This window comes from Hippocampus guttulatus, chromosome 15 (assembly GCF_054856545.1).
Source record: "Hippocampus guttulatus isolate MCC_2025c chromosome 15, RoL_Hgut_1.0, whole genome shotgun sequence".
Lineage (NCBI taxonomy): Eukaryota > Metazoa > Chordata > Actinopteri > Syngnathiformes > Syngnathidae > Hippocampus > Hippocampus guttulatus.
The window spans coordinates 14341715-14368843 of NC_141275.1; the positions used below are offsets into that span (position 1 = coordinate 14341715).

Here is a 27129-nt window from a genome sequence, read left to right on the forward strand (position 1 = left end):
GTAGTCCAGTGGTTAGCACGTCGGCTTCACAGTGCAGAGGTACCGGGTTCGATTCCAGCTCCGGCCTCCCTGTGTGGAGTTTGCATGTTCTCCCCGGGCCTGCGTGGGTTTTCTCCGGGTGCTCCGGTTTCCTCCCACATTCCGAAAACATGCGTGGCAGGCTGATTGGATGCTCTAAATTGTCCCTAGGTGTGAGTGTGGGCGTGGATGGTTGTTCGTCTCTGTGTGCCCTGTGATTGGCTGGCAACTGATTCAGGGTGTCCCCCGCCTACTGCCCGGAGACGGCTGGGATAGGCTCCAGCACCCCCCGCGACCCTAGTGAGGATCAAGCGGTTCGGAAAATGGATGGATGGATGGATTTTATGATCAAAATTATTTTTCTGTGATTTCTGTCATGAGCAATGTTGCATTATCCTCCAAGCCCACAGGTGGCGGTACTATGACCAGTGTTTTGCCACCTCAACACATTAAAGCCAACGAAAAAGTAATAGAATACAAACCAAAATGGCGGCTCTTGGCGACTTACCGGCGTCGTCTGCGCCTGTCATCGGACGTGATTTACCCGTTTTCCCCTCGGTGCCTCTCTCCGCCGATGCCGCTCCGTTCACGCCTCAGGGGGCCGACGCGTGGCAGCGCGGCGCCCGGCCGCAGACGGAAGCCGAGCGGCTCTTTTGCCGCTGTGCCGCCAAGGTGCGAGGGCTGCGGGTAGACTCGAGCAAGCTGCGGGAGGAGCTCAACCTCCTTTTCGACCAGCTCATCTCCGAGCCCTTCAACCGCAGCTTAGAGCCCAACTTTAACATTCAGCCGGAGGTGAGGATAGGACACCGAGTGTCATTTTTAACTGTCTTGTTCCAGGGGCTAAAGTGGAAGCAGAATCCCGAATCCTTCACAACCGTGAAGAGTGCACTTGTCCGGGGTTCTCAAAAATGTGTGGTGTGTGATGGAACGACGAGGTTATGTACATGAAAACATGTCAACATTTGGACACCATGTGAATTATCTAACAGTGATGCAATAATTTACGTCTAATACGTGAAATGAAAAGAAAAAAACAAACAAACTTTAATTTCAGGATGTTTGCATCCTGCTGGTGAATGCCACTCGTCTTGTGCCCATGAATCAAGAACATTTGGTTGTCAAGCTATGCAAGCTCGTGCACCACCTCCTCCACCAGCTCAGGGTAGGTGACTATTTACTCAATAAGTCATAAGAAATCAAAACCGTTATTTTATTTTATTTTTTTAAAGGTAATAATGGACAAACAGACCCTGGACATCCTGCTGAAATACTTGACGGCGGCGTTGGAAGCGTGCAGCACGTGGACGCACCTCGGGGTCCTGCAGGCGCTTGCCACCGTTATCTACGGCAACGGACAGCAGTGCCACCAGGTGCCACGTCTTGCGCACACTTTGTTGACACCACCACGGCTGCAACTTTTAATTTATCGTCTTTTTTTATTTATTTTTTAAAGCACCTCGACAACCTGCTGGGAGAAGGCGGAGTCCTCCTGCTCTACGGCGCCCCCTCTCAGCCTGATATGGATCTTCGTCACGCGGCCCTCACCTGTATGGCTAACGTCTGTGTCAGGTGGGCTTGATATCTTCAGCCACAGGCGACAAATATCATTTGCAGGCTGTAATAGGCCTAAAATAACAGAAAATGATTGGATGTGTGCAGTAGCTCCTCCTGCGCTTTGTCTCCTTGCAGGATTTCGGGTCAGCCGCCGCTGGATGACGGGCACAAGAGCGTGTGTTTCTCGGTCTTCCTGCAAACGCTGCAGGCGCCCCGACCGGACGACAGCGATGAACTCTTTTACTGCATTGTAAGCATCGTTTGTGTCTTCGTTTGGACCTGTTTTAATGTCAGGAACGTTTTGGGGGACGGATTTCAAAGTGAGGACGTGGACGAATGAGTCACCATCCACCATGATCTGAGAATGTCCGTTGCATGCGCAGGTGCTCCAGGCCGCGTTAAAAGGACTCCATTGTTGTCTGCTGGGCGGGAAGTGGAAGTTCGGTGGCGACGAGGTGGTTGGATCGGTGCTGGCCGCTCTCAAGGTGACAAAATGAATTTATCAATGCCTAAAAATTGGAATAGGTTAAATTCACGCCAGCCTTAGTATTCTCAGTATTCGTCTATTAACGCAGCCGACCTTCTCTCAGAGGCTCATGTTCCAAGGAACCCCAGGCGTCAGCGTGACGTGGCCTGCCGTGCTCTACCCAGCACCTCTCTCACACTACGAGAGCCCTTCTGCACGCAAACCCGACGACGAAGCCCCAAAACCAACGCAGGCGGCGAAGGACGGCGGGGGGAAAGCGACTGCGGTGAGGCGGCCGACCTCCAGTGCGAGTCTTCTGACGGGATGACCGACAGTATTTTGTTTTTGCAGAACAAGAAAAGGAGTTCCAGAGGGAAGGCTAAGAAACCGAGCGTGGAGGAGGGCAGGCGGGACGACGAGGATGACGGCGAGACGGCGGCGTTTGCGCTTCACAAAACAGGAAGTGAAGGCAAAGCTTCGGTGGTTTCTTTGTACCCCTCGTGGAAGCGGAATACTTCGGATTCAGAGTTTTCTGACTCGGAAGGCAGCGCGCAGGGCAAGCTAAGGTAGTGAAATTAAATACAAAACAGCCTGAAACCACATGGACAGTAATGCCAAACAAAATGCGTCTGCCCATTGCGCGAGATTTCGGTGTCATGAGAGGCATTTTAAATTTTACTTGCTCTTTATTTATTTCTCATTTTTAGTTGCGGGGGGAAAAAAATATTTCCTATTTTGCTAAATGATAAAAATACAATGAAATGAAAGATGGCAATGCCAAACAATGCCTTTCCTTCCACTGTCAGGCTTCAGCAAGCCCGCGTACGCCAGGGGGCGCTGCACTGCCTGCTGGCCGTGGTCAAGTGGGTGGAGAAGCGGACACTGTACGGCTACTGGTCCTCCTTCATTCCGGAAGCTCCTGTCGGAAACGGAGCAGCACCGCCGCTCACGCTGCTCACCATCATACTGAAAGACCCCTCGCCCAAGGTAGGCCAAAAGCGTTGCCTGGCTGCGCCCTTCCGCACGGTGTGGTGCCGAGCTATCGCGAAAGCCTTCAACGCCCCCCCCTTCCCCCGCCACACAAATCGGCAGTGGTTCCCCACCTGGTCTGTGTTTTTTAGGTCCGTACGTGCGCCCTCCAGGCGCTGTCGGCCATGCTGGACGGTTCCCGGCAGTTCTTGGCCGTGGCGGAGGACACGGCCTCGCCGCGCACTTCCTACACGCCGTTTTCTTTCACCTTGGCCACCGCCGTCCGAGAGCTCCACCGTTCCCTCAGTTTGGCTCTCATGGCCGAGACGTCTCCTCAAACTCTCACGCAGGTCATCAAGGTATTCGTACATCAATTCCTTGAATTTTTTTTTCTTCTTAAAGCTCCTTAGAGTCAAGACGAGTGCTTTTCCGCCATCTTGTGGCATCTTTGTAAATGGAACTGTGTTAAAGTCAGTTGAAGAGGTTCTCTTTGGCAAGAGTGGTGCTATAATTGTCGGGAAATTATAATTACTTCTTTACTCGTGGGTTTTCGCGATTAGTGGTTGAGCATGGCTGTATTTTAAAGGAAAAAATACATTTCCTCTGTTGTCAGTGTTTGGCCCACCTGGTGTCCAACGCGCCGTACCACCGCCTGAGGCCCGGCCTGCTCAGCTCACTATGGAAGCAGATACGACCATATGTGCGCCACAGAGGTCTTTATTGAGTTCCACACTCGGACATATGCCTGAAATCCGCTCTTAAACTGAACGAAACCGTTTCCCTCAGACACAAACGTGCGCGTGTCGGCCCTGACGCTCTACGGCGCTTTGGTGACGACTCAGGCGCCGCTTCCTGAGGTGCAGCTCCTCCTCCGGCAGCCAGAGGGCAGCAGCGCAAGCGGCAGCGGCTCCTTCACGCCGCAGGACTCTCGCGCCCTCAGCTGGCGACAACCGGGCGACACCCCCTCGCCGCGGGCTCCCCGCACGCCAAAGGAGGCGGCGGGCGGCCCGCCGTGGCTGCTGACGCTGTGCGCCGCGCTGGTGACGCAGCCCAGGGACGAGCATTCGGACAGCGAGGGCGTCGGAGGCTCGGCCTTGGAGCCGTCGCCGGTGCGCCTGGAGGCCCTGCAGGTGCTTTCCCACCTGGTGCGAGGTTACATCTCGCTGTCCCAAGCTTGCCTGTGCGAGATCGGGCAACTCTGCGCTCGCTGCCTGGCCGAGAGCGACCCGTCCATACAGCTTCACGGCGCAAAGGTTAGCCCTCGTAAAATCCAAACGAAATCAAAATGTCTGTCAAAAATGTCCGTCAAACGTCATCGTTTAAGCGTTTTGGGCCCCCTTTGCGCAGCTGCTCGAGGAGCTCGGAACCGGAATCATTCAGCAGTACCAGGCCGAGAGCGCCGTTCCGGGGGGCCCGCGGGTTCCCCTCAACCAAGTACGTTGGCGTTGAGATGCGCGCACATAAAAAATTTCGCATGTCCAGCCACGGGGGAAATTTTCAAAATGAAAAATTCACTGTCGGCTTGACATACATTTAATGACCTCGCATCAAAAGGTGGTGCAGTTCTGGACGGAGGTGCTGAGCGGGCCGCTGAACGGCGCGCTGCAAAACCAGCAGCATCCCACCTTGCAGACCAGCGCCTGCGACACGCTCGCTTCCATCCTGCCGCAGGCCTTCGCTCAGCTGCCTGTGAGTCGCCCACCTTTTTTCATTTTTATTTTTCTCTACGCGTGCCAGCTAGGCGATTAATCCATTTTAACGTAAGTTCATTCCACGATTTGACGTGGCTGCAAAGAGAGAAGAGTTTGCCAAAGTGCAGTCCATGACACCAATGTAGTCAATTTTGCAACCACTCTTGGAAGTAATTTTCTAAAAAAAAAAAAAAAAAAAAAAAAAGCAACCAGCAACAAATCAAATGACTTTTTGTGGGGTTACATTGGCGATTTCTGGCGAGTGCGGATACTTAGCCCGCCGCGTCCAGACCGCAACCCGAATCGGAATCGTTTGCGCGTGTCTTGTCAAAGGACAAGATGCAGCTGATGTGCATCACCGTCCTGCTGGGCCTCACCTACAGCGACAGCGACCTGGTCAAGATGGCGGCCGTCAGGGCTCTGGGCGTCTACGTGCTCTTCCCTTGCCTGAGAGAGGTAAGGGGGCCATAATCCAATTCTGAAAAATGACTTGACGCATTGTTTTGTCTTCATTTGAGGACTTGATGTTTGTGGCCGACACGGCCAACGCCATCCTCGCCGCCTTGGACGACCGATCCTCCAACATCCGCGCCAAGGCCGCATGGTCTCTCGGGAACCTGACCGACACGCTCCTTGTCAACATGTGAGACCTTTAAAAAAAAAAAAAAAAAACGGGGCCCGTTTGTGTGCGCGAGTGACGTTTTGCTTCTCGTCTCCTCCAGGGACTGCGTGGAAGTCGACTTTCAGAAAGAGATGTCGGACATGTTGCTGCTGAAGATGCTGCAAGCGGCCACGCGGTCGGCGGCGGACAAAGACAAGGTGACATCTTAGTCAGATCAGATGTTCTAGTATTGGCAGCGCCATGAGTATCAAAAAGTGCTAGGGTACAGATCTTTATTAGAAGAATTGTAGAGATGCACTTGGTGACACCAAAAGAAACATTTGGTGCAGACTTTTTTCCGCACATTATTTGAATACAACTTTTGCAACTTACAACTACCACAAATTTCATGTTTGTTTTTGTCCCCCCCCCCAGGTGAAGTGCAACGCGGTGCGAGCCCTCGGCAACCTGCTGCACTTCCTGCGCGAGGCTCAGCTGAGCCGCGCGGCCTTCCGGCAGCCTCTGGAAGACGCCGTGAGAGCTTTGGTCAAGACTGTGCAGTCGGTGGCCACCATGAAGGTGCGCTGGAACGCCTGCTACGCTCTGGGCAAAGCCTTCAAGAATCCAGACCTGCCGCTCGGTAAGTGGACCGCAACCAAGCCAGAGTGTCAGTCCTGTGATTGACAGCTGACCAATGCAGGTTTCAACCCTGCACAAAGTCACCTCGGATGACTTTATTCATGTGAAGGGCATTCATTTAGCTGGTTTTCCACTTGGCCGTGAAAATATGTTTACTATGGATTTTTAAAAATTCTTTTAGCTTAATATGTGTAAATATACATGTCAACATTGCTTAAATGCTGCCCCCTCGCAATAGAGTCCGCCTGCTGGTCCGGCGACGCCTTGGCCGCCCTTTGCAAGGTGGTGGGCTCCTGCAAAAACTTCAAGGTGCGCATCAAGTCTGCAGCAGCCCTGGCTGTGCCTGCCCACCGTCGTTGCTACGGCGACGCCGAGCGCTTCGGTCACGTTTGGCGCTCACTGGATGCGGCGCTCCGGAGTAGCGAAGAGACGGACGACTTCCTGGAGTACCGCTACAGCGCCAGTCTGCGCCACACACTCTCGCGGGCCCTGCTGCACCTGCTGCGTCTCGGGCTGCCGTCGGACCTGCACGCAATCTCCGCCTCGCTAGCCGGCGTGGAGGGCGGTGGCCTCAGGGAGCACCTGCTGAAGTACCTGCGAGCCGAGGGGGCGCCGGGGGAGGAGAAGGACGTGGCGGCGGGGGACACTTTTGACCCCCAGCAAAGAGTCCAGAGTCTACAGCAGACGGTTCAAAGACTCAAGGCGATGGAGGTCGACACGGAGGAGAGCGCGAAAGAGGCTCTGATTTGCTTCCTGGAGGATTTGCTGAAAGACTCCGAGGAACCCTGACAAACTTGCAACAAAACAGACACCCTTGTGCCTTAATGGAGGCTTTTTATCATACACCATGAAAAGCTTGCCTATTTTTTTTTTATGTTACTTGATCATTTCAACACAGCTCATCTTCATTTGTCTTTGATGTTCAAACTCAGGACATGTCACCAAAAGCATGTTTGACATGTTTGGGAACAAGTCGACTGCACCTTCGACTGCTCTCTAGCTAATCGAGGTTACAAGACAGTTGGAACTGTAGATTTTTTTTATTCTTGGTTTTCTGTGATTATTCATGGAAGACGAATAATGCAGTTCGGCCAACGAAATAAAGAATAACACAATCAGTATACCCCACTGTCAGGTCTCTGAAAGTGAACATCTTCAGACAATATTTTCCTTAAAGAATCTGGATTGAAAAAATATAATGTTGTGTGAAATCATTTAATTATGGACAATACAGTACTTGTTTCAAGTTTTCTATTTTATATGCACATGCTCAGTGTAAACTCCAATCCAGTTGTTGGTGGTAAAGAAACTAATTGGACCGCCATTACAAACCACAGAAGAAGAAGCGGCGGCAGCTCATGTGCTCTACGCATGCGCATTTGCTTGGCCTACAAACCAAGATGGACGCTTTCGAGTTGTTTCGGAAACTCGGAGCTGGAGCTAAATTCGACCTGAAAAGGTTCGGCCAGGACGCGTCTCGCTTCAAAGTAGGTCTATTGTGTGTATTTGATGACTTGTTAGATGGAAAAAAATATTTATTGGATGTAAATCGCAACTATCCATTCGAATTTTGGCTACTCGTGTCAACGTGGCGTGATTAGCATCCACCGTTATCGTTTATTGGGGAAGTTTTACGAACGGTATGATGTCACGAGCGACTCGATGTAACGCCGCAGTTCCGTCTGTAAATATTCTTTTTAGGTTGTCAGGACGCATGCAGGAGACGCGTCGTTCGAGCAGCTCCCTGCGATCGATTACTTCGGCGCAGGCGGGACGAGTGGAGCGCAGAGCACAGCCAAAGATCGGGAGGGAAATGAAGATGAGGAGGAAGATGAGAGCGGCGCCGGGGTCAAAAAAAGAAAGCGACGGGATGAGGAGAGGAGGGTGAAGAAGAAGAAAAAGACAGCAAAAATAGCAGGTAACCTTTCCTTTTAATCACTTCCAGAGCCACTTTCAATGCAGTATGTTGATAATAGCGTCACATCATATTGTACTTTATGAAATCATTTTTTAAATGAATTTAATGGTTGATGGTCAACATTTTGCAGGGAATGCCAATGGACTGAATAACTCAAAGCAGGACGGGATCACCTGGATGTCCTCACTGGATGGGAAGATTCAGAACCTTCGGGGCGATGGGAAGGAGAAGTCGTCGCTGAAAAGGCTGAAGCAGATTCATCGGGAGAAGGTCTGACTCTTATTTCTTTGTGTTTTATATTTTTATATTTTACTTTTTTTTGTGTGTGAGTGGATGACCTTTTCCTGCCATGGATGAACTATTATGTCATCCATTATTATTAAAAAAAGTTTCAGTGTATGTAATGAATGACTAAGTTATGTCGTGATGTGATTCAGGTGAACCGCCTGCGTTCTCGTCACCGCATCAACGTTCATGGCAGCGACACTCCGGACCCCGTGTGCACCTTCGAGGAGCTGCAGTCCGAGTACCAGCTTAACCCGCGGCTCCTGGAGAACATGCGCAATGCCGGCCTCAGTACGCCCACGCCCATTCAAATGCAGGCCATCCCGCTCATGATGCAGGTGAGTACAAACACACACGCACACGTGTGCGCTCTGCGTTGATCGCGCACGTCTGATATCATGACGGCACATCCTTCAGTGTCGCGAGCTCCTGGCCTGCGCTCCGACGGGATCGGGCAAGACGCTGGCCTTCTGCCTCCCGCTGCTTGCGCACCTCAAGCAGCCCGCCAAGCTCGGATTCAGGGCGGTCATCATCTCCCCCACAAGAGAACTGGCCAGCCAGGTAACTCATGACAATCCCTTCATGCAGTAAGTAGAGCAATAATTATGACCTGCTGTCATTCAAAAATTTACTTCTTGATTCAAAGTGGCCATTATAAGAACTTGTGCCATACTTTGGAATTCTTAACCATGAAAGAAGTCCTAAGCAACCATTTGTTTGTCAGACCCACAGAGAGATGCTGCGCCTGTCTGAGGGTACCGGCTTCCGAATCCGCATCCTAGACAAAGCGTCGGTGGCGGCCAACAAGTTCGGACCTCAATCAAACAAAAAATTTGGTAATGTGTGCTGAAAGAGGCAATGACAAAAAAAAAAAAAAAAGTCATGTGAAGAGTTCATTTTCCTATGCCCTCCTGTTGCGTCGCACACAGACGTCCTGATCAGTACCCCCAATCGACTCGTCTTCCTGCTCAAACAGGATCCTCCCGCCATTGACCTCAGCAGGTAACGTGTCACCTCACATCGGCAGCCGTTTTGTTGCATTTGGCAGTTGTTCATCTTATCTCATTGGAACCCCGTTATTGATATATATATTTTTTTATTATGTATGAATTTAATTAAACCTCTTTTATGTAACTCTGCATTTTATTTTTCAGTTTTAGTTGATCGTTTTATTTTATGAAAGAAATTATGGATTTTTTTTATTTTGTTATTAGTATTGTGGGATTGTACTTTTCATTACATTTGAGTGTTCGCTCAAAAATGTCTTCAGTCTTTTGATTGGCAAAAAAAACTGTTTCAGGGTTTGGCGCCCCCTGTAGTTTTGTTGTGAGTGTGTTTCAAGTGGCGCTTGTCTTTGGTCAGCGTGGAGTGGCTGGTGGTGGACGAGTCGGACAAGCTGTTCGAGGACGGCAAGAAGGGCTTCAGGGAGCAGCTGGCGGCCATTTTCCAGGCGTGCTCGGGCGCGAAGGTGCGCCGGGCGTTCTTCAGCGCCACCTGCACGCAGGATGTGGAAAAGTGGTGCCGTCTTAATCTGGACAATCTGGTCTCCGTCAACATCGGACACAGGTACGGCTGCAGGAACGTCGGCGCTGATGAACTCTGGGTGTTGATCGGAGTAGAAATAACATTTTTTGTAGTGTGTTAATATTTTGTAGTATTATTTCTACTTCAAAAGTAGTGCCGAATCGGATGAATTTATTTGACAAATTAATCCTCGATACACGGATCTTATTTAGGAACACGGCGGTGGATTCCGTGGAGCAGGAGTTGCTGTTTGTCGGCACGGAGAGCGGCAAGCTGGTGGCCGTACGTGACATCATCAAGAAGGTTTGAACGCCACTTCCCGCTGTCAAAATAATCATCAATTAAAAAAAAAAAAAATACACACGGATACAAGCTCGATTGTTGTGTTTTCAGGGCTTCCTGCCTCCCGTGCTGGTGTTCGTCCAGTCCATCGAGCGAGCGCGGGAGCTTTTCCACGAGCTCGTCTACGAGGGCATCAATGTGGACGTCATCCACGCTGAGCGCACGCAACAGCAGGTAGGATATTTAATTTAAAAAAAAAAAAAAAAAAGCATGTTGCAGTCATAACTGAGTGGCGCTAACTTCCCCGGATGGTCTTTTAGCGGGACAACGTGGTTGAGAGTTTCCGCTGCGGAAAGATCTGGGTGCTGATCTGCACGGCGTTGATGGCCCGAGGAATCGATTTCAAAGGCGTCAACCTGGTGCTCAACTATGATTTCCCCACCAGCGCTGTCGAATACATTCACCGGATAGGTAAGCAACCTTCGCATGGACCTGAATTAGTTTCCAACAAAAGATACTTGTAATGTCAACGTATTTCCATCAGTGTTCGTCAACCCGTTCTATTTGCATTTTTAAAAAGTCCAAAATGATTTGAACTCGTGTCAGATTTTCAGTTCAAGCTCACATCTAAAATCTTGTTGGATTTGATGAGGATTTTATATTTCCTTGTCTTCATTTGTGTTATGTTCTAGTGAAGGCAGTGTCACTTGCATTTTACTTGGTGTTTTCTTCTTTTTTGTTTTTTAAACAATTTTCCATGTCTAAAATTATTTAGACAGAGAATTACATTAATTACATTTAAGGGCCTTTTGCTAAGTGATAAGATTTTAAAAGATGACGAATCCATGCCACCGCCCTTAGGTCGCACGGGCCGAGCGGGCCATCGAGGGAAAGCCATCACTTTCTTCACAGAGAACGACAAGCCGCTCCTGCGAAGGTATGATTGCGATGATTAAATGATGCAGTCGGCTACATTCAAAAGTCTTACAAGTTGCTAAATGTCATATCTCTAGCATCGCTAACGTTATCAAACAAGCCGGATGTCCAGTTCCGGACTACATGGTTGGCTTCAAGCGGATACACAGGTACAAACGATTCACTTTTAGTCATTTTCTTTCTTTTGCGCATTCACAGTTGAAGTAACTTTATACATTCTTTTTAAAATATTGTGTTGTATTAAAGCAAAGTCAGGAGGAGACTGGAGAAGAAACCTCCCAGCAGGAGCACCATTTGCACCACGCCACGTATCCTCATGAAGAAACCGCCCCAAAAAGTCCAGCAAAGCAAGCAAAGCCCAAGAAATTTGGAAAAACAGAAGAAAACAGCAAATTCTCTGAAAAAACAAGTCAGGTGAGACAACCGTGTGATTTACAATAATTACGACTTCTCCTCCCAACCAGTTTTTGCACCAAATGTTTTGTTATCCATGCAGAAAAAAGACCAAGACACAACAAGAGTAGAAGATGGACTTTGGAAATGTTCCAATATGCTTTGGTCTTTGTATGTCGAAATAAAGAAAAAATAAACTTTGTATTACTATCTGGATTTTTCTCTGTTTATTGTTGATCATAATGACTCTGAATTAAGTCTTCGGGAAAATGTACTGTTTCGTTTCTGTAATCAATAGTCAACAAACCAGTGAGTTTAAAATTTCCTACAGCACGACGTGTTAGTGGTGACGCCACCGCAGCGCCACAGACCAAATATCGCGATACTTTAGATCGCCCTTGCATTGTAGCTCCGGAAACCCCAAACGGTCTTTCTTTTCCCAACATGGCACCGAAGGTGAAGAAAGCAGGTTCGTCTGTTCCGAATACTTTTCGTGCTCAAATTTCACTAAACGTACGACTCTTACTGTACCTCGATTTCCAAATAGAACAGGAAAACATACGTCTGCATGATGACCTCAATAAATGCCAACTAAAAGCTCGTAATGTTAATCAACAACGCGTTCGAAGTTACCGGCGTGTATATATGCTGGGGACGTGTTGGGCTAAGCCAATAGCTACATGTAACATGTTTATATATTTTTTTTTGTCGTTTCACGCAATTGTCTGTCAAGATTTGTATCGAGTGTGTTATGCTTGTTGGTCGTTCTCAGCCGTAGTAATGGCTGCTTGGCGTGACGGTTTGACGTGTTAGCTTCACGCAACGCATGTTAGCTTATCCGTCTGATTCACTCGGCACCCGTAAACGGTCGCGTGTCTTTCCTTTCCAAATTTTCGTATTCAGAGGACATAATTTCACGTCACATGTCAAGCCTTTATTTCCTACTTATGGAAGGTTTGCGTGTAGACGTTTAGGTTGAAGGCACGTATCAGAAGCCCACTTGGTTGGCAACTTGAATCGGACATGTTTCGAGTCGTGTGCTTCTGGCCTATTACTGTAACGTTCGTTTGAGGTGCGGTGACGTCCTGTTATGTGTAGGGGAAAAGACTGTTTAGTAGACAGAACACTTTCCTAAAGTGTTCCAGAAAAATAGTTGCAACTGTCGTTAATAATAGTTTAAACTTGCTGAGACATACGGATGTTCCAAAAAAGTCGAAGCCAAATCTCCCTTTGCCTGGATATTTGTGCTCTTCCAAATTTCTCACTTTCCCTAAATTCAATTTCCCTAAAATGTATACATTTGTCGTTTGAATAGTTTAGACTAAGATTGAAACAATTAATTTAGTAACCAATGGTAAAATTGAGCAGATCACAATGTTCCATTCAAATTAAACTTCCAAAAGTCTTTGAAATTGATTGTTTCAGTAGTTCAACTGGAGCAATGGCGTGATTGTTACAAAAAAGTCAATTGAGGATCGTTTTCATTGCCCCCCCCCCAAAAAAGTTTTAATTTGCTTATTTTCATGGATGAAACAAAACTTTAAATCAGTTGAGTAATGTTTAGAAAAAGAATCTTGGAATGGAAATGAATCAAAATGTATTTGAATTAATTAAACTTTAACAATTAAAAAGTTCAACAAAATTGTATTCAATCTTAGGGTTAGGTTTTACAAGCTCTTAAATCAATGAGAAGCAAGTAAAAATATTCTGTTTTCTGCAAATGACTATATATATATATAACAATGATTTAGCTTTTCACTTTGCCTATATTTTATTGACCAATTTAATGTTAAGCGTATGAAATTGCAATGTGATTATTTATTAAGCAGTTAGTTGGAAGCATGATGTTTTTTAAATTTTATTGATTCCCCCCCCCCCCCCCCCCCCCCAATAAAGCGGTCCCGGTCAAGACCGAGGCCAAATCGAAGGCCTTGAAGGCAAAGAAGGCGGTTCTCAAAGGTGTCCACAGCCAGAAGAAGAAGAAGATCAGGACTTCTCCGACCTTCCGCCGCCCCAAGACCCTCCGCCTGCGGCGGCAGCCCAAGTACCCCCGCAAGAGCGCCCCCCGCAGAAACAAGTAAGAGCCTGCCCGATGGTGACCAAGTGATGCTTAAAAAGCGATCAAAGTATGAACACGCCATGAGTCCAGCTTCTATCCCACTAATGCACCTCCATCAAACGATGAACTTAAGTCGTGCCAAACATGGCGGTGAAGAGATTTGCACTAACGAGACGTGTGCGGTGTCGTTCAGGCTGGATCACTACGCCATCATCAAGTTCCCGCTGACCACCGAGTCGGCCATGAAGAAGATCGAGGACAACAACACGCTGGTGTTCATCGTGGACATTAAGGCCAACAAGCACCAGATCAAACACGCCGTCAGGAAACTCTACGACATCGATGTCTCCAAAGTCAACACGCTTATAAGGTGCGTACGCTCGCGCAGAGAATTTGGGGCAAAAGCCCCCCGAAAACCCACGAGTTGTACTCACAAGGGTTTCCTTTTCCTGTCAGGCCGGACGGCGAGAAGAAGGCATACGTCCGCCTGGCGCCAGACTACGACGCATTGGATGTTGCAAACAAGGTGAGTTTGGTTTTCTTTTTTCGGAAAAGAATTCAAATTGCGACATGCTCAAACGAATTCGTCTGAATGCTGGTGATTGCGTTTCAAAGGAACCACTGATGCCAGGACATCAACGAACTCTTTTGGCATTGCTGTGCAACCATTTTCTTCCCCCCGCTAATGTTTCCTCCCATTTCTGTTTTTACAGATTGGAATCATCTAAAGTGGCAAAAAAGAGAATTTGGGTGCGAATAAATATTTGTATAAACCAAGCACTGCTGTCTGTATTCATAACATAAGTTGGCCAAAGCATGACAATTTGAGTTTCTTTGTGCAAATACATTTTTGATCTTTTCACATTCGAAGACTAGCCTTCTCTTTCATTCAACATAGAATCCATTTAGGAACTGCTAAAATGGAGCGATACCACGCTCGCCCGCCCCTTTCAGACAAATGTTTTGACACAGCTGCTGTCAGCACAAAGCATGAGTTAGCAATTTTATTATTTCATTCATATGTGTACTGTGTGTGTTAGGGGGCTTTTTGAAAAAAGCTGCGTGTTACATTCAACAGTGATTTTTGCGGTGCTCTTTATGAGAGGAAGGTGCGCACGGTGCCTTTGACCAGTCCTCTGCAGATGGGACACTTGCGCAGGGACGGCGCGCACTCCCTGCACACCACCAGGTGTCCGCACGGGATGAAGACGATGTTGACCTCCTTGTCCATGCACACTTTGCACGTTCGCTCCTCCTGAAGACGTCTCAGTTGCTCCTCCATGGGAAGACCCGACAGGTCCTGGCTGGGGGATGCCGCTTCGTTGGACTGAGCTGAAAACACATCAACGCAGTGTGACGCGGGAAATAAAAACGTAGCCTTTGTATCGGCTGTTGATGTTCCTTTTTGTACCCATGAGCTCTCGCAGAAGGTGCACGTCGTTCTTTTGGATCCAGTTGCGGAAAACTTCTGCGGCCGCATTGCCTTTGGTGAGGACCAGCTCGATGAGACGAGCCGTCTGCTGCTGCGGTGATGTCTGCGCTTGCAGCCCGCCGTACTCCTCGGCGCCTACGCACAAAACACCAGTGAAGCCGAATTTTTAAAAGTAAGACATTTTAAGGGACACTATCGAAGCTTCAAACAGCTGCCCGGTGGCCCCATGGTCAAGCGGTAAGTGCACCAGCTTCCCAGTGCAGAGGTGCTAGGTACAATTCCAGCCTCCCTTTGTGGAGTTCTCCATCCCCGTACCTGCCTGCATTAGCTGTTTTTTGCCGAAAAATTGTAACTATGTAAGGTGTTTTCAGCCCCAAAAAATCGACATATTAGTAAGGCGTTTTGAGCCGAAAAAAACGACATAGTAGTAAGGCGTTTTTAGGCTGAAAAAAACGACATAAAGGCGTATGTCATGATGTCGAAAGACAAATATTAAAAATTCTGCTTTTTGGGGATTTTGGATGGAAGAAAGGTGCACATTTCTTTCCATCCAAAACTGTTGTACACTTAATGCACTTTGTAGAACACTAATTGTTTCAGGTGAGGTAATTTCAACCACCTGGAAGGGCCAATTGTTGCTTGGACCTGATTGGCCTGAAGCTCAAGTGAACTCCCTTTAAAAGATGAATGAGGAAGTCACTGGGGGCCGGACAACTTGGAGAGCAGTGCTACACGTGGGCTGTCAAAACTGGTCAACTGTCACTCCTGACAATAAAGAAAACTGGAAAATCTCCTTCCTGAATCCTGGCTGAATTGCCTTTTTATTCTTTTTCACCTGGCCTGCTCTTTCGCCGCACACAGCTGTAGTTTTTAGGCCGAAAAATACGCTGGTATTTAGCTTAAAAAAAAAACGACATAGTATAGTAAGGCGTTTTTAGGCCGAAAAAAACGACATAGTATAGTAAGGCGTTTTTAGGCCGAAAAAAACGACATAGTATAGTAAGGCGTTTTTAGGACGAAAAAAACGACAGTATAGTAAGCCGTTTTTAGCCCGAAAAAACGACATAGTATAGTAAGGCGTATTTAGCCCGAAAAAAACGACATAGTATAGTAAGGCGTATTTAGCTTAAAAAAAACGACATAGTATATAGTAAGGCGTTTTTAGCCCGAAAAAACGACATGGTATATAGTAAGGCGTTTTTAGCTTAAAAAAAACGACATAGTATAGTAAGGCGTTTTTAGGCCAAAAAGAACGACATAGTATATAGTAAGGCGTTTTTAGCCCGAAAAAACGACATAGTATAGTAAGGCGTATTTAGCTTAAAAAAAACGAAATAGTATAGTAAGGCGTTTTTAGGCCGAAAAAAACGACATAGTATAGTAAGGCGTTTTAGCCCGAAAAAAACGACATAGTATATAGTAAGGCGTTTTTAGGCCGAAAAAAACGACATAGTATAGTAAGGCGTTTTTAGCTTAAAAAAAACGACATAGTATAGTAAGGCGTTTTTAGGCCGAAAAAAACGACATAGTATAGTAAGGCGTTTTAGCCCGAAAAAACGACATAGTATAGTAAGGCGTTTTTAGGCCGAAAAAAACGACATAGTATAAGTAAGGCGTTTTAGCCCAAAAAAAACGACAAATTATAGTAAGGCGTTTTTAGGCCAAAAAAACGACATAGTATAAGTAAGGCGTTTTAGCCCAAAAAAAACGACAAATTATAGTAAGGCGTTTTTAGGCCAAAAAAACGACATAGTATATAGTAAGGCGTTTTTAGCCCGAAAAAACGACATAGTATAGTAAGGCGTATTTAGCTTAAAAAAAAATGAAATAGTATAGTAAGGCGTTTTTAGGCCGAAAAAAACGACATAGTATAGTAAGGCGTTTTTAGGCCGAAAAAAACGAAATAGTATAGTAAGGCGTTTTTAGCCCGAAAAAAACGACAAAGTATAGTAAGGCGTTTTTAGGCCAAAAAAAAACGACATAGTATATAGTAAGGCGTTTTTAGCCCGAAAAAACGACATAGTATAGTAAGGCGTATTTAGCTTAAAAAAACGAAATAGTATAGTAAGGCATTTTTAGCCCGAAAAAACGACATAGTATAGTAAGGCGTATTTAGCTTAAAAAAAACCACATAGTATAGTAAGGCGTTTTTAGGCCGACAAAAACGACATAGTATAGTAAGGCGTTTTTCCACGAAAAAAACGACCATGTATAGTAAGGCGTTTTTGGCCCGAAAAAAACGACATAGTATAGTAAGGCGTTTTTAGGCCGAAAAAACGACATAGTATAGTAAGGCGTTTTAGCCCGAAAAAACGACATAGTATAGTAAGGCGTTTTTAGCCCGAAAAAACGACATGGTATAGTAAGGCGTTTTAGCCCAAAAAAACGACATAGTATAGTAAGGCGTTTTTAGCTTAAAAAAAACGACATAGTATAGTAAGGCGTTTTTAGGTAAAAAAAAACGACATAGTATGGTAAGGCGTTTTTGGCCCGAAAAAAACGACATAGTATAGTAAGGCGTTTTTAGGCCGAAAAAAACGACATAGTATATAGTAAGGCGTTTTAGCCCAAAAAAACGACATAGTATAGTAAGGCGTTTTAGCCCAAAAAAACGACATAGTATAGTAAGGCGTTTTTAGGCCGAAAAAAAAACAACATAGTATAGTAAGGCGTTTTTAGCTTAAAAAAAACGACATAGTATAGTAAGGCGTTTTTAGGTAAAAAAAAACGACATAGTATGGTAAGGCGTTTTTGGCCCGAAAAAAACGACATAGTATAGTAAGGCGTTTTTAGGCCGAAAAAAACGACATAGTATATAGTAAGGCGTTTTAGCCCAAAAAAACGACATAGTATAGTAAGGCGTTTTTAGGCCGAAAAAAACGACATAGTATAGAAAGGCGCTTTTAGCTTAAAAAAAAACGACATAGTATAGTAAGGCATTTTTGGCCCGAAAAAAACGACATAGTATAGTAAGGCGTTTTTAGCCCGAAAAAACGACATAGTATAGTAAGGCGTTTTAGCCCGAAAAAAACGATATAGTATAGTAAGGCGTTTTTAGGCCGAAAAAAACTATATAGTATAGTAAGGCGTTTTTAGGCCGAAAAAAACTATAGTTTTTTGTCGTTTTTTTCGGGCTAAAATTGCCTTACTATACTATGTCGTTTTTTTCGGGCTAAAATTGCCTTACTATACTATGTCGTTTTTTTCGGGCTAAAATTGCCTTACTATACTATGTCGTTTTTTTCGGCCTAAAACGCCTTACTATACTATGTCGTTTTTTCGGGCTAAAAACGCCTTACTATACTATGTCGTTTTTTCGGGCTAAAAACGCCTTACTATACTATGTCGTTTTTTTAAAGCTAAAAACGCCTTACTATACTATGTCGTTTTTTTCGGCCTAAAAACGCCTTACTATACCATGTCGTTTTTTTGGGCTAAAACACCTTACTATACTATGTCTTTTTTTTCGGCCTAAAAACGCCTTACTATACTATGTCGTTTTTTTCGGGCTAAAAACGCCTTACTATACTATGTCGTTTTTTTGGGCTAAAACGCCTTACTATATATACTATGTCGTTTTTTTCGGCCTAAAAACGCCTTACTATACCATGTCGTTTTTTCGGGCTAAAAACGCCTTACTATACTATGTCGTTTTTTTCGGCCTAAAAACGCCTTACATACTATGTCGTTATTTTCGGCCTAAAAACGCCTTACTATACTATGTCGTTTTTTTCGGGCTAAAACGCCTTACTATACTATGTCGTTTTTTTGGGTTAAACGCCTTACTATATACTATGTCGTTTTTTTCAGCCTAAAAACGCCTTACTATACTATGTCTTTTTTTTCGGCCTAAAAACGCCTTACTATACTATGTCGTTTTTTTTTTAAGCTAAATACGCCTTACTATACTATGTCGTTTTTTTTGGCCTCAAAACGCCTTACTATACTATGTCGTTTGTTTCGGGCTAAAATTGCCTTACTATACTATGTCGTTTTTTTCGGGCTAAAGACGCTTTACTATATACTATGTCGTTTTTTTCGGCCTAAAAACGCCTTACTATACTATGTCGTTTTTTTTTCGGGCTAAAACGCCTTACTATACTATGTCGTTTTTTTCGGCCTAAAAACGCCTTACTATACTATGTCGTTTTTTTTCGGCCTAAAAACGCCTTACTATACTATGTCGTTTTTTCGGCCTAAAAACGCCTTACTATACTGTCGTTTTTTTCGGGCTAAAACGCCTTACTATACTATGTCGTTTTTTCGGGCTAAAACGCCTTACTATACTATGTCGTTTTTTCGGGCTAAAACGCCTTACTATACTATGTCGTTTTTTTCGGCCTAAAAACGCCTTACTATACTATGTCGTTTTTTTCGGCCTAAAAACGCCCTACTATATATACTATGTCGTTTTTTTTAAGCTAAAAACGCCTTACTATACGATGTCGTTTTTTTGGGCTAAAAACGCCTTACTATACTATGTCGTTTTTTAAAAGCTAAAAACGCCTTACTATCTATGTCGTTTTTTTCGGCCTAAAAACGCCTTACTATACTATGTCGTTTTTTTCGGCCTAAAAACGCCTTACTATACTATGTCGTTTTTTTCGGCCTATAACGCCTTACTATACATGGTCGTTTTTTTCAGGCTAAAAACGCCTTACTATACATGGTCGTTTTTTTCGTGGAAAAACGCCTTACTATACTATGTCGTTTTTGTCGGCCTAAAAACGCCTTACTATACTATGTCGTTTTTTTAAGCTAAATACGTCTTACTATACTATGTCGTTTTTTTCGGCCTAAAAACGCCTTACGATACTATGTCGTTTTTTTTCGGGCTAAAAACGCCTTACTATACATGGTCGTTTTTTTCAGGCTAAAAACGCCTTACTATACATGGTCGTTTTTTTCGTGGAAAAACGTCTTACTATATACAATGTCGTTTTTTTCGGGCTAACTTACTATAGCCTTACTATACTATGTCGTTTTTTTCGGCTTAAAAACGCCTTACTATACTATGTCGTTTTTTTCGGCTTAAAAACGCCTTACTATACGATGTCGTTTTTTTGGGCTAAAAACGCCTTACTATACTATGTCGTTTTTTAAAAGCTAAAAACGCCTTACTATCTATGTCGTTTTTTTCGGCCTAAAAACGCCTTACTATACTATGTCGTTTTTTTCGGCCTAAAAACGCCTTACTATACTATGTCGTTTTTTTCGGCCTATAACGCCTTACTATACATTGTCGTTTTTTTCAGGCTAAAAACGCCTTACTATACATGGTCGTTTTTTTCGTGGAAAAACGCCTTACTATACTATGTCGTTTTTGTCGGCCTAAAAACGCCTTACTATACTATGTCGTTTTTTTTAAGCTAAATACGTCTTACTATACTATGTCGTTTTTTTCGGCCTAAAAACGCCTTACGATACTATGTCGTTTTTTTTCGGGCTAAAAACGCCTTACTATACATGGTCGTTTTTTTCAGGCTAAAAACGCCTTACTATACATGGTCGTTTTTTTCGTGGAAAAACGTCTTACTATATACAATGTCGTTTTTTTCGGGCTAACTTACTATAGCCTTACTATACTATGTTTACGATGATACTAATGCAGCGTGTTATACCGGAGACAAATTCCTTGTGTGTTCTACATACTTGGCCAATAAAGATGATTCTGATTCTGATTCTGATTCTGATTCTATGTCGTTTTTTTCGGCTTAAAAACGCCTTACTATACTATGTCGTTTTTTTCGGCTTAAAAACGCCTTACTATACGATGTCGTTTTTTTGGGCTAAAAACGCCTTACTATACTATGTCGTTTTTTAAAAGCTAAAAACGCCTTACTATCTATGTCGTTTTTTTCGGCCTAAAAACGCCTTACTATACTATGTCGTTTTTTTCGGCCTAAAAACGCCTTACTATACTATGTCGTTTTTTTCGGCCTATAACGCCTTACTATACATGGTCGTTTTTTTCAGGCTAAAAACGCCTTACTATACATGGTCGTTTTTTTCGTGGAAAAACGCCTTACTATACTATGTCGTTTTTGTCGGCCTAAAAACGCCTTACTATACTATGTCGTTTTTTTTAAGCTAAATACGTCTTACTATACTATGTCGTTTTTTTCGGCCTAAAAACGCCTTACGATACTATGTCGTTTTTTTTCGGGCTAAAAACGCCTTACTATACATGGTCGTTTTTTTCAGGCTAAAAACGCCTTACTATACATGGTCGTTTTTTTCGTGGAAAAACGTCTTACTATATACAATGTCGTTTTTTTCGGGCTAACTTACTATAGCCTTACTATACTATGTCGTTTTTTTCGGCTTAAAAACGCCTTACTATACTATGTCGTTTTTTTCGGCTTAAAAACGCCTTACTATACGATGTCGTTTTTTTGGGCTAAAAACGCCTTACTATACTATGTCGTTTTTTAAAAGCTAAAAACGCCTTACTATCTATGTCGTTTTTTTCGGCCTAAAAACGCCTCACTATACTATGTCGTTTTTTTCGGCCTAAAAACGCCTTACTATACTATGTCGTTTTTTTCGGCCTATAACGCCTTACTATACATGGTCGTTTTTTTCAGGCTAAAAACGCCTTACTATACATGGTCGTTTTTTTCGTGGAAAAACGCCTTACTATACTATGTCGTTTTTGTCGGCCTAAAAACGCCTTACTATACTATGTCGTTTTTTTTAAGCTAAATACGTCTTACTATACTATGTCGTTTTTTTCGGCCTAAAAACGCCTTACGATACTATGTCGTTTTTTTTCGGGCTAAAAACGCCTTACTATACATGGTCGTTTTTTTCAGGCTAAAAACGCCTTACTATACATGGTCGTTTTTTTCGTGGAAAAACGTCTTACTATATACAATGTCGTTTTTTTCGGGCTAACTTACTATAGCCTTACTATACTATGTCGTTTTTTTCGGGCTAAAAACGCCTTACTATACTATGTCGTTTTTCCGGGCGAAAAACGCCTTACTATACGCGGTCGTTTTTTCGGGCTAAAAACGCCTCACTGTATGTACTATGTCGTTTTTTTTGGGGCGAAAAACGCCTTACTATTGATGGTCGTTTTTTTCGAGCTAAAAATGCCTTCCTATACATGGTCGTTTTTTCGGGCGAAAAACACCTTACTTTACATGGTCGTTTTTTCGGGCTAAAAACGTCTTACATGGTCGTTTTTTTCATCAAAAAACGTCTTACTATACATGGTTGTTTTTTTTCGTCAAAAAACACCACACTATACATGGCCTTTTTTTTCGTCAAAAAACACCTTACTATGCATGGTCGTTTTTCTCGGGCTAAAAACGCCTGACTATACATGGTCGTTCTTTTAGGCAAAAAACGCCTTACTATACATGGTCGTTCGATCGAACCCCGGTTGAGAACCACTGGACTATCGTCTTATACCTTTGAAGAGGGGGAGTGAATCCAGACTCGGTTTTCGAAAAAAAAAAAAAAAATTTAGAGCAAAGTCTTAAAGGTGAGTGTTTCCGTACTCAGCACATTTTGCTCTCTGAGATGTTCCAAGACGGGCTCCACACTCTTGAGCCGCTGCACTAGAGCCGCCTGGTGTCGCTTGACAAACGTGAAACCGTCTGGAAGAACAGCACAAAGGTCCGTTGATGCTACTTTCAATGGATAGGACGAAAAACGGCCTTCCGGGAGCGGCGTACCCGATGCCATGGCCTCGGCCATCATCTCGCGCTCCTCCTCCCTCTTCTGGTCCTCTGCGCTGAGCAGGTCCGAGACCAGTTCCTGGACGGTGCGGTAGTTCTCGCCACTGCTGAGGATCTTGCTCTGCACCGTCTGCTTGACCAGGCCGCGCTCGAAACCCATCTCCAGGGCCGACTTGATGACGGGCGTGTTCATCATCACCGCGTCCTCGCAGCGCTCATCGCCCGGGCCCAGGTGCACCACTGGGGAACGCATAGACCATAAAAAGCAAAACGTATTTGGTTCAATGTGTTTATATTTAAACCATGCATGTCAACAGCAAATATACTTTTTCAGAATTAAAAACTATTTTCAAAAACAGTTCAAAGTCACCTGGTGGATCCACAAACTCCCTGGAGCTGCTGTCTCCATTTGTCAAAAGCTTTTGGGAAACAAAACGCAGAGCGTGAATGTTATTTTCTTCTAAAATTGAAACCAAGTAACTTTTTTTCTACGCTGTCAAACCTGCTCAAAGAGTCGAGGGAAGCGCGCCTGAATTTGGTGCACAAACTCTTGACCTTTCTCCTGCAGCAAATATTCACACCTGAACCACAACCACACAAGTATTACCATCACGTTTGTCAGCACAAATTGCCAAGCCTCTTGATTGATTTCCGTTACCGTGGAAACCATTTCGCATGTTCCACCCAGGGATCGTCTCCCGACTCCCAGCAGCGCAAACCTCCGTCGCAGCAGAAGCACTTCACGTCGTCGTTACGACCTCAGCACAAAAAAAAAATAAATTGCGTTTTTTAAATGTTTTTTTAAAGAAAGCACGTCTATTTTAATGGTCTTGTTCTTGGACAGAAAGAAAACATATTTGACAAGAAAAATGTATCTTTTCTTCCGCCAAAAAAAAAAAAAAAAGGCAAGACTTTTTGAGAAAAAAAAACAAACAAAAAAAAACTGTTGTTTGCTTGCTCACCGACGTAGTAGAATCCCGCCTTGGCCAGCTGCTCGGGCCTGACAGGGATGCGCGTGGGCCAGTTGACAAAGGTGAGCAGCCGCTCGTCATTCTGCCGCATGGACGGGTTGGACACGTTGTTGAGAGCGGCAGACGACGATGACGAGGAGGAGGAGGGCGGCGCCCCCGTCAGCGACACGTTGTCGGTGCGGTCGCCCCGCACTAGGCGGCAGTTGGGGTAGTGGCGCTGGTGCTCTGAACATGCGCGGTCGCCCGGCTCCCAGTTGCTGAGCTGTCGGCGACACGCGGGTGACACTTTCTCACAATCAACTTGGATTTGGATTTTTTTTTTTTTTTCAGGAAATATGCATTCACGAAATGTACGTCTATTTTTTACAAGAATGAAGGATTGCAACTTCTATTTGAAATCTCCCAGACCTGCCCACCGCAGCTGAAGCAGGCCACGTGGTCACCCAGCCCCAGGAAGTAGAAGCCTGCTTTGGCCAACTCGGCGGGCGTGATGATGGATAGCGTCCATGCGTGGAACGAATCCAGGCGGTCCTGCTCGCGCCGCATGGCCGGGTTGTGACAGGCAGGCCGCTGGTGCGACATGTCCTCCACGCCGCGAGAGCTCAGCGGGCTGGAGGGCGGCGGCGGACCTGAGAACCCCATGTTCAGGTAGCCCGCCGGCTCCTCGCCCGCACCTCCCGCTGGGTTCGAGGTGGCCTGGCCTGGAGCGGGGAGCTAGGAGGGGTGAGGGAAAAAAAAAAAAAAAAAAACACATTACATTACATGTTTTAAATTCCGGAACGACAAATTGAACAACATTTGAAAAATAAAACAAGTTGTCTGGCATTCGGCGGGCAACCAACCGGTACGCCGGTGGCGACACGGAGCGGCGAGAAGGCCGAGTGCGAAGAGGAGAGCAGGTTGGGGGCGGACGGCAGGCTCTGCACGAAGGAGCAGGAAGGCGACAGCTGACGGTGCTTCTCGGCGGGACAGTCGCCCGCCAGCCAGCCTTCTGCCGTCACGTTGCAGCGGAAGCACTGCACGCGGTCGCCGACGCCCGTGTAGAACCAGCCGGCGCGAGCCAGGCTGCGCTCGCTGACGCCCGATGCCGGGAAGCGGGCAAAGGTGGAGATGCGGAACAGTTCTGCGGGACGGAACGCACGTTAGGACCTCAAACACAAGGTTGTACATTTGTTTTTCCTCTTCCACAATGAGGGCTACCTGAGGAGTTATCATACTGCAGGTCAGGCGGGGGTCCGCTGCGACAAAGGCTCAACAGAAACGGATTGTTCTTGAGTTGAAGGAGAGTCTCCATGTTTTCGGGTGATGAAGATGAGCAAGGAAAGTGGAGTTGCCCCTCGTGAGGGGGAGATGTTTGAGATGTTTCACTCACTCTCACAAAGGAGAGCAGACAGCAAAAACGAAATGGAAGGAAAAAAGCCGTACCACCTATGCATCTTCAATGAGTAGTGGGGGGGGGGGGGGGGGGGGGGGGGGAAGGGGGGGGGGGGAAATACCAAATCAGCCAGGATCCACATCAGCGTTACGTATATTTGGCACGCACATGTTGAACTCAAACAATACAGCGTTGCCTCAAGTTATTTTTTTTCTTTTGATACGGCAGCTAGGGTTGCAGCGAACTACAAAAAAATCTGTTTGACACACAATTTTTCACTCCCCCCAAAAAAGAGGTTTCAAGCTCTTTATTTCCACTCCTAGTCGAAATTTACTCGAACACTAAACAAAGTCAACCCACATTAGCTGCTTTATGTCTTAAAAAACTCCTGTTGCTCGCCACTAACGCACAATGCTTAACGCAATAAAGAGGAACGAGAATCAACGTGCCGAGGCAATGAAAAGTCAAGGCACCACTGCAGGATAAGATAAGATAAGATAAGATACGATAATCTTTATTTGTCCCACACTGGGGAAATTTGCAGTCTACAGACCCAATTAAAAAAAAAAATCACATATGCAGACAGACGAGAAACATCTCAAACCTCTCCCTCTCCTTCAGGGCATCTCCTTTGCGGGGTCTAGCCCTCCATGACGAGAGGAAAGACCCCCGGTTGTAAATTAAGAAGAATAATAAATGTAACGGGAGGAACTCCTGGTCTTTTGCTCTAAACAGCACCTGAGGGAACACAAGGAGCACACAACACAAAGTCAGTATTTAAACAGCAGCTTCACACGAATTGACCAAATGTCACATTAATAGCATTTGAAAAACAATACTTAATTCCTGTCACGAAGAAAGATTGCGTAGGGAAAAATGACAACTTTGAGGGGAATTACACTACCAAGAGACCGTCAAGACAGGAGTGAACACAAATTTTCGAGAAATTAGTTGTGATCGTGAGTGTTGCGCAATTCGACCAGTAACAATGAATACATTTAAATTAAATTAGAAACTTAAATTTTGGGGGGTCTTCCACACATAAAAAAAACGTTAACATTGAACCAGCTGCTTGACATGATTTCGACCAAAATCTCATATCAACACCGTTTTAAGACTATAAAGCCTGTCAGTACACAAGTTAGAGTGGAATCGTGTCAAATCGACGCGGAACTCTGTGAGACTTTCGTTTTTGTAACATCGAGCAACATAACGTCGTTGATACCCCCTTTGATAGGTTCTATGCACCAACACGTACGTTTAGATCAACCGTAAAAATAAATTATTAAATCATCCATGGCACTGTTTTTAAGGTACACTGACTAACTGCACGGCTGCTAATTCGTCAATATTAAATAAAGTCAAACACTCACGTTCACGAACGAGAAAATGGCCTGTGAATGCTACTCGCTCCCGTCAGCTCACTGGGTTTATTGCAACAAACACCTAAACCTCGTTATGCTCGTCAGACAGTAAAAAAGACGAAACAGAAAAAAAGATGAAAATTTCGAGCAAAAAAAAAAACCCCTCCCACGTTAGATCGGCACACTCACCGCGGGGCAATTGTATGAGTCAGGAGGGTGCAGGAAACTCCCGTCTCGGACAGTTAGCCGCTAACTGCTACCAGTAACCAGCTGACCCACTTCCGGGTTCAAGCGAAACGAACCCATCGGTCAGATTGTATTCCAAATACTGTACTTCAAACACCACGCTACACGACGAGCGCCGATTAAAGTCACGCTCAGATTCTAAAATTGTATTATTGACATGAAAACACACGAAATGTGTGGGTTATCTGCATAAGTGTGTCGTAGGATATAGCTGTTAGCCTGTTAGTCATATCTGTAAATACATATGATTACATAAATGTGTCACTTGGAGCGTGGCTGATTTAGTTCTTCATGTAAACCAACGACGACTAGTCATGACGTGTCAATAAACAAAGTCATGTGAATGCTGTGTGTCATTAAGACTATTTTCTCCGCTGTTATTATTAAGCAAGATCCAGTTACACGTTTTCTATACTGGGGGTAGTCCATAATTGCGCTCAGAACTTCATGATTAGTAAGTCAGCTCATTTCACAATTGAGAGTTGGACACACGCTGAACACTTGCTCTAAAAGAGGCTTCAAGCTGTTTACTGCCACTCCAAGTTGAAATTTACTGTCAAACTTGAACACGAAACAAAGAGAATGACATGTCGTGCATTTAAAACCCACAACGCTTTGCTTTAAAAAAAAAAAAAAAAAAAAGTCCACTTGCCTTAATGCAAACAATGCAAAACACCATAAACTGCCCCCAGACGGCCAAGGCACACGCCCATCAGAA

General features: G+C 45.1%; 4 protein-coding genes across 4 annotated transcripts; 3 read left to right on the forward strand and 1 right to left on the reverse strand.

The window, feature by feature from the left end:
• The first annotated feature begins 485 nt into the window (after positions 1-485).
• On the forward strand, positions 486-7061 carry heatr6 (HEAT repeat containing 6). The gene is made up of 19 exons (XM_086131375.1): positions 486-810; positions 1073-1180; positions 1248-1388; positions 1472-1587; positions 1708-1822; positions 1956-2057; positions 2163-2324; positions 2390-2604; positions 2845-3025; positions 3160-3366; positions 3621-3720; positions 3794-4260; positions 4355-4441; positions 4562-4696; positions 5032-5154; positions 5217-5341; positions 5421-5517; positions 5735-5939; positions 6177-7061. The coding sequence occupies exons 1-19, from the start codon at positions 505-507 to the stop codon at positions 6725-6727; spliced, it is 3543 nt and encodes a 1180-aa protein (XP_085987501.1). The 5' UTR covers positions 486-504; the 3' UTR covers positions 6728-7061.
• Positions 7062-7296: 235 nt separating this feature from the next.
• ddx52 (DEAD (Asp-Glu-Ala-Asp) box polypeptide 52) lies at positions 7297-11486 on the forward strand. Its single transcript, XM_086131376.1, has 15 exons — positions 7297-7425; positions 7640-7856; positions 7987-8126; positions 8294-8479; positions 8559-8702; positions 8866-8977; positions 9071-9143; positions 9504-9707; positions 9878-9968; positions 10059-10181; positions 10268-10418; positions 10809-10884; positions 10961-11032; positions 11130-11297; positions 11380-11486. Exons 1-15 carry the CDS (start codon positions 7297-7299, stop codon positions 11405-11407), a joined length of 1914 nt encoding a protein of 637 aa, XP_085987502.1. The 3' UTR covers positions 11408-11486.
• Positions 11487-11677: 191 nt separating this feature from the next.
• Positions 11678-14112, forward strand: rpl23a (ribosomal protein L23a). Its single transcript, XM_086130810.1, has 5 exons — positions 11678-11745; positions 13173-13353; positions 13529-13705; positions 13792-13861; positions 14049-14112. Exons 1-5 carry the CDS (start codon positions 11721-11723, stop codon positions 14061-14063), a joined length of 468 nt encoding a protein of 155 aa, XP_085986936.1. The 5' UTR covers positions 11678-11720; the 3' UTR covers positions 14064-14112.
• A 213-nt stretch (positions 14113-14325) lies between these two features.
• Positions 14326-25539, reverse strand: birc2 (baculoviral IAP repeat containing 2). The gene is made up of 12 exons (XM_086130809.1): positions 25406-25539; positions 24627-24862; positions 24269-24549; positions 23835-24140; positions 23418-23688; positions 23114-23213; positions 22958-23036; positions 22826-22874; positions 22453-22695; positions 22276-22374; positions 14747-14902; positions 14326-14667 (listed from the first exon to the last, which is right to left on the reverse strand). The coding sequence occupies exons 2-12, from the start codon at positions 24718-24720 to the stop codon at positions 14432-14434; spliced, it is 1914 nt and encodes a 637-aa protein (XP_085986935.1). The 5' UTR covers positions 24721-24862; positions 25406-25539; the 3' UTR covers positions 14326-14431.
• Between the last annotated feature and the right edge of the window lie 1590 nt (positions 25540-27129).

What these genes read in the sequence shown, in the direction of transcription:
- heatr6 (XM_086131375.1), top strand. Translation starts at nt 505, where the DNA reads ATGGCGGCTCTTGGCGACTTACCGGCGTCGTCTGCGCCTGTCATCGGA. An exon ending in TACAGCTTCACGGCGCAAAG is followed by an intron (nt 4,261 to 4,354) that starts GTTAGCCCTCGT and finishes CCCTTTGCGCAG; the next exon opens with CTGCTCGAGGAGCTCGGAAC. An exon ending in GAATCCAGACCTGCCGCTCG is followed by an intron (nt 5,940 to 6,176) that starts GTAAGTGGACCG and finishes CCCTCGCAATAG; the next exon opens with AGTCCGCCTGCTGGTCCGGC.
- rpl23a (XM_086130810.1), top strand. Translation starts at nt 11,721, where the DNA reads ATGGCACCGAAGGTGAAGAAAGCAG. An exon ending in AGCGCCCCCCGCAGAAACAA is followed by an intron (nt 13,354 to 13,528) that starts GTAAGAGCCTGC and finishes GGTGTCGTTCAG; the next exon opens with GCTGGATCACTACGCCATCA. An exon ending in AAAGTCAACACGCTTATAAG is followed by an intron (nt 13,706 to 13,791) that starts GTGCGTACGCTC and finishes TTTTCCTGTCAG; the next exon opens with GCCGGACGGCGAGAAGAAGG.
- ddx52 (XM_086131376.1), top strand. Translation starts at nt 7,297, where the DNA reads ATGTGCTCTACGCATGCGCATTTGCTTGGCCTACAAACCAAGATGGAC. An exon ending in AAAGACAGCAAAAATAGCAG is followed by an intron (nt 7,857 to 7,986) that starts GTAACCTTTCCT and finishes AACATTTTGCAG; the next exon opens with GGAATGCCAATGGACTGAAT. An exon ending in TCAATCAAACAAAAAATTTG is followed by an intron (nt 8,978 to 9,070) that starts GTAATGTGTGCT and finishes CGTCGCACACAG; the next exon opens with ACGTCCTGATCAGTACCCCC.
- birc2 (XM_086130809.1), bottom strand. Translation starts at nt 24,720, where the DNA reads ATGGAGACTCTCCTTCAACTCAAGAACAATCCGTTTCTGTTGAGCCTT. An exon ending in CATGCGAAATGGTTTCCACG is followed by an intron (nt 23,037 to 23,113) that starts GTAACGGAAATC and finishes GTTGTGGTTCAG; the next exon opens with GTGTGAATATTTGCTGCAGG. An exon ending in CCTTCTGCGAGAGCTCATGG is followed by an intron (nt 14,668 to 14,746) that starts GTACAAAAAGGA and finishes ATGTGTTTTCAG; the next exon opens with CTCAGTCCAACGAAGCGGCA.